Below are 4,919 nucleotides of genomic sequence, written 5' to 3' on the forward strand. Positions count from 1 at the left end.
CTTAGCGGCTGTCCCTCAAGCCTATTTTGATGTTTAAATCATATAGGTCAACGTAGGACCTGTGTACAATGAGGTGCCCTTGATGCTGGCTTAAATGTTTGGATAAAAACATGAACCAATACCTCCTGTTTTCATCTTGCTAGATACACACAGATATGCAGTGTTCAGGATCAGCAATAACTGTGTTGTAACTGTACAAATAGGTTAGCACCTCACCCCTATCTGTAGAGTGTATTCCATCTCTGTCTATCATCACTTGTTTTACTAGTGCAGAACAGCTCAGTAACTCTCCTCACACATCTCACTCCTGTGAGCAAGAGATAAGAGCTATCTCTGGAACCAGCGAGCCCTGAGTCAGTGTGACCCAGCTGTCCTGCCCCACAGTAAGCGTTCAGCCCCAGGAGAGGTGCTGCAGCAGCTACACGTCACGCACAAGTTGAGTCAGTGTGACCCAGCTGTCCTGCCCCACAGTAAGCGTTCAGCCCCAGGAGAGGTGCTGCAGCAGCTACACGTCACGCACAAGTGCTGGCAGCTGCCAGTCACTACTTTAACGCATCTAGTGCACATCGGACACAGTCCTTATGAGGTCAATAACACCAAGACAAACCAGTAATGCCGCTCTCTCAGACAGGGGGCAGAGTAACACCCCTCCCTACCTCCTCACACTCTACCTTTAACAGATGTGATTGTCACTACTGGAGGTGCGGAGCACAACCAGCTAACCTACATGACACAGAACACAGGGTATAAAGGGCATATACAAGAAGCCGTCTCTTCAATAATAAACAGGTTACTTTACCTGCTCTACAAGTAGCAGTGTATGAGGACAGATCTATGGGACATTTCGGGAGGTGGGTTTAGGGGATAGTGGACCAGGCTGCCGCATTAATCTTTACCCGATTTAAAAAAAAAAAAAAAAATATTCCCAAAATATATTTGGACTATATTCTGAAAGCCTCCCACAGAGGAACATGCTATATTAGCAGATAGTGCTCCACCCCCAAAAAGCTCTGCTCAGTGCAGCCGTCATGTCATACCCGCTGTGTACAGGGAGCACTCAGAGGACCCCAACACAGTCACAGGAAGGTATAATGGTACAACCCTTACTGTAAGAGGTGAACCCCCTGTGACTGATGCAGGCTCCTGACAGTGAATAAAGGCAGAACTGTGATGCCCTGGACACTAAGTAACATCCATATCTAGAGATACAACAAGCAACTCTGCCCAATTATATAAATACAGAATGTAGTCTGAAAGAAAACCTAAATAAAATAAGACGTTGTATTAGTGCACATATAAGCCAACGTTATCGGAAGGTGGAAACATCTTGAAGGCATGATGCCAGTGCTGCTTTAAGGGATTAAGAGACTGAGCAAAGATTCTTTTCACCATCTGCAGAAGTTTAGTGGAAGACATACGCCGAGATGTTCTGCCATCATCCTTTGTAAACAGAACAGAAATCCAACGTACCAAATCAGAAAACTTGTTGCTCTTGAGAATGGATCATAAACCTCCCCCCTCCCTTCAAACAGTGCCAATTATATTTTACCAGAAAACTAAATCTGAGGCTTACACTGTCACTGCACATGGTGTTAACAAGTCCCACACAATGCCAGAACCAGAGTGACATAATCCTGGGTGATTACAGCATCAGGGGACTGAGGGGTACTCTTCCTGCTGCACTCCAGGTGTCGTGTTATACTCTGACAGTACACCAGAGGGCAGCCCAATGCTGGGATATACCTTTACCCTCTCCATAACCAATCACACACCAAGTACTCAGACACATACAATGATCAGGCTGCTTTATTATTATTTTTTTTTGTCTGTGGCTTTCCAAATCACTTGATAAAAACAATACAACTGCAGAGGCAGTTTTAAAAGATAGCTTATTCGTGTCTCTTAACAGGCTCTGTACATTACAATCACTGCGGATGGATAGGCCATGTGATGCAGGCTGGGGGAGTGGGGGGGGGGGGTCCAGTCGCTAGGACCGGGGGGGAAAACAGATTAGCAATGTTGAAGTCATAATGTAGTGTGGAGCCCGGCTCGGTCTACGGTGCTCTTAGCGCAGGACAAGCCAAAGTTACGGACTGCCGGTGAGACCGGAGACTAGATTGTGACCTGGTTTCAACATGGCACAGCCATGGTTGGGGGAGGGGAGGGGTCATACAACGGAACCCTGGTGTCACTTAGCATCAGCCGCATAGCTTAGTGTTTTAATACTAAATCACACTAATGAAAAGCAAAAGGCTGAGTATTCATCTGCAGCATAATGTCAGAGGGTGGACAGACCGGGTGATTGTGTTTTCGGTGAGGTTTGCTGTCCGCACTACTGAAGTGTGGAGGATGGATGGATATGTACCAGAACCCAGACACAAGATCTGAACACTTCGACCAATGACACGCTGGCTAGGCAGCCAATGGGGGACTTGTTCTCCTGAGCGACAGCTGAAAGCAGATATAGACAACAAGTCCAAAAACAAAAAAAAAACCCTTGCACCTTAAGCAGAATATTTGACCTCTGAATGGCACTGAAATGAACGTACGTGGAATGTCCCCTAAATTACATGTCGGAATTCAGGTTACCATCGTCGCGCTGTGGCTGCTTCGTCTCCAGGGAAAGCGGAGGCGGAATAAAACAGGTGATGGTCAGGGAAAGAGGAGCAAAAAAAAAAAAAGTTAAATAAAATAAAAGCACTGATTTAATTTAGGAATCTTCCATATTGTTCGGATTTAACACAACAGCACGTGTGGTCTTGATGTAAATTGCACCCACCTTGTAAAGAAAACAAAACAAAAAGAAAAAAAGAAACCTGCCAAGTCCAACAAGCATACCACCAAAATATATGCTGTAAGGGGGGAGGGAACTGTGAGCCGCCTGAAGAATAACCATCCCACATACAAGGTACTCGAGTCACTAGTCACCACCTCCCCGAACAATCCCCTTCCTTTGTGCAGCTTTGTCCTGAAGATTTAAGGAAACAGTCTTTTTTTTTTTGTTTTTAAAAAGTTGCCTGTAATGTTCAATACTTCACGCCTGGAACAAACTCCTTCGCGTCGGGATTCAGGTTACTTTTGCTCTAAAGAAAGGAAAGAAAAAAAAAAAGGGATCAGCAAAGGTGTCCGTCTCGCACTCCTAAAACGTGCACACAAGACAGTCACACGGCCGAGGTGAGGAACGTACCAAGATGTCCTCTGTACTGTGACATTCAGTGACCGAGAGACCATTTAACTGCTGCTGCAACTGTCCCACCCCCTGTGGCAAGTCGCGGGAAGGGATGAACCAATCCTTATCTTCCTCTTCCATCATCTCCTGGAAACAGCGGTCGAGGAAATCTTGTTCTTGTAACTCCTCCTCCACCTGAGCAGCAATGAAAGGCGCAGACAAGACTCCATTAAAAGAAGATTTATGTAAACAATTCAGGTAAATAAAAGCCTGCGAGGCCACATGTTTTATCTACAAATCTAGGATTCTCTTCAAAAGTCTCACTCTGTACCTCTCTCTACCCCAGGGATTAATGGTCAGTGTAATGCTGCCATCAGTCTCGTGTGATGTTGGATGTAATGTGATATAGCTCATCCACACAGGCCGAGATATAGATGCATGTGAGGCCTAAGGAGGAACTATTGACATCATTGGCCCCGATGGAGAACACGATCGGAAGAGAATTGTTACAGGTCAGTGTGGGGCCCTCAGCACTACAAAGACCCCTCGTGTCCTTAGAGTGCTGTCCTAGCTCATCAGTATGTGGCCCCACGGGACAAGGCCTTATGTGGCCACTTTAAGAGCCCTGCAGGTAAAAGGTTACTTGACAGCAATGTGATACAATCACGCAATGTGCTATGTGGCCACTGTTCTGTTTGGAGATTACCAATAAAGGCAAATAAATTAGGTTGCGTACACTACAGTTATGTAGTAAAGGACACTTATGTAATCTCTCCACACAGTTTGGAAAATAAAGGGGGCACTTTGCAGTTGTGTGACAATGTATATGATGAATAAAAAATTGCAAAGGGGGTGGGCTGCCCTAATTGTATAACAGTGTGTGTGTGAGGAGGCAGACTGGCTGAGGACAGCCAGGCACTGCCCATTGGGGCAAAGGACACGCTCATGCCAGCCAATACAATGACCACACATTACCTGTCTGTTGAAATCCTCTTCGTTCTCCATCCACATATACTCCGCGAAAGGATTGTTTTCATTCTCATCGTGGCCGTTTACCACCTGGTCGTCCTTGCTTTTGTTGTTGGACGTGGAATTTCCGATGTTCGAGCCGTTCATCATGGTGGTGTCTGGTAGGGAGACAGTAACCACATTACACGCACAGGTAAGACGGTGGAGGGTATGTTATACTAGGTGCTCTTCTACGGTACCTCGGGCGGCTATATATGGGAACAGTGGTCGGTTACAGGCAGCAATTTAACAAGGCAGCTTAATCTCTAAGCAAGTTATCATCATCTTCATTTATAGGGCGCCACATGAGATCCGCAGTACAGAGGGCAAACAACAAGACAGTACTTGATATAACAATACATTAGAGTAACACATTCAGCGCAAACTGAAACTTGTGCCAATTAGCGTGGGCACAACAGGTATAGAGCCACACAAAGGGGTGCGAAGACAATGGCGGAGTGGAGTGGGGGCAGAGACACCGAGGAGGAGGTGTGCAGTGTAGCTGGTGAGCAAAAGTTATAAGTAATAAGAGGAGGGAAGAGGGCCCTGCTCACCAGAGCTTACAATCTAAAGGGAAACAGGCAAACGGTTGACACATGGGGGTGATTCAGTGTAAGGGAACCTGAGGGCAAGAAGCAAGAGTGGGAAAGATGGAGGATCCAACAGGGTGAGGAATACTACATGGTGAAAGGGTTAAGTGGGGGACTGGTAGGATTTTATGAACAGGAGGGTTTTTAATGAC

The 4,919-nt window shown here is 46.1% G+C and overlaps 1 protein-coding gene across 1 annotated transcript; it reads right to left on the reverse strand.

Annotated features, from left to right (window-relative positions):
* Positions 1 to 1,788: 1,788 nt before the first annotated feature.
* Positions 1,789 to 4,325, reverse strand: PAIP2B (poly(A) binding protein interacting protein 2B). Its single transcript, XM_075187880.1, has 3 exons — positions 4,145 to 4,325; positions 3,188 to 3,364; positions 1,789 to 3,083 (listed from the first exon to the last, which is right to left on the reverse strand). The coding sequence occupies exons 1-3, from the start codon at positions 4,286 to 4,288 to the stop codon at positions 3,027 to 3,029; spliced, it is 378 nt and encodes a 125-aa protein (XP_075043981.1). The 5' UTR covers positions 4,289 to 4,325; the 3' UTR covers positions 1,789 to 3,026.
* Between the last annotated feature and the right edge of the window lie 594 nt (positions 4,326 to 4,919).

This window comes from Mixophyes fleayi, chromosome 1 (genome assembly GCF_038048845.1).
Source record: "Mixophyes fleayi isolate aMixFle1 chromosome 1, aMixFle1.hap1, whole genome shotgun sequence".
Taxonomy (NCBI): domain Eukaryota; kingdom Metazoa; phylum Chordata; class Amphibia; order Anura; family Limnodynastidae; genus Mixophyes; species Mixophyes fleayi.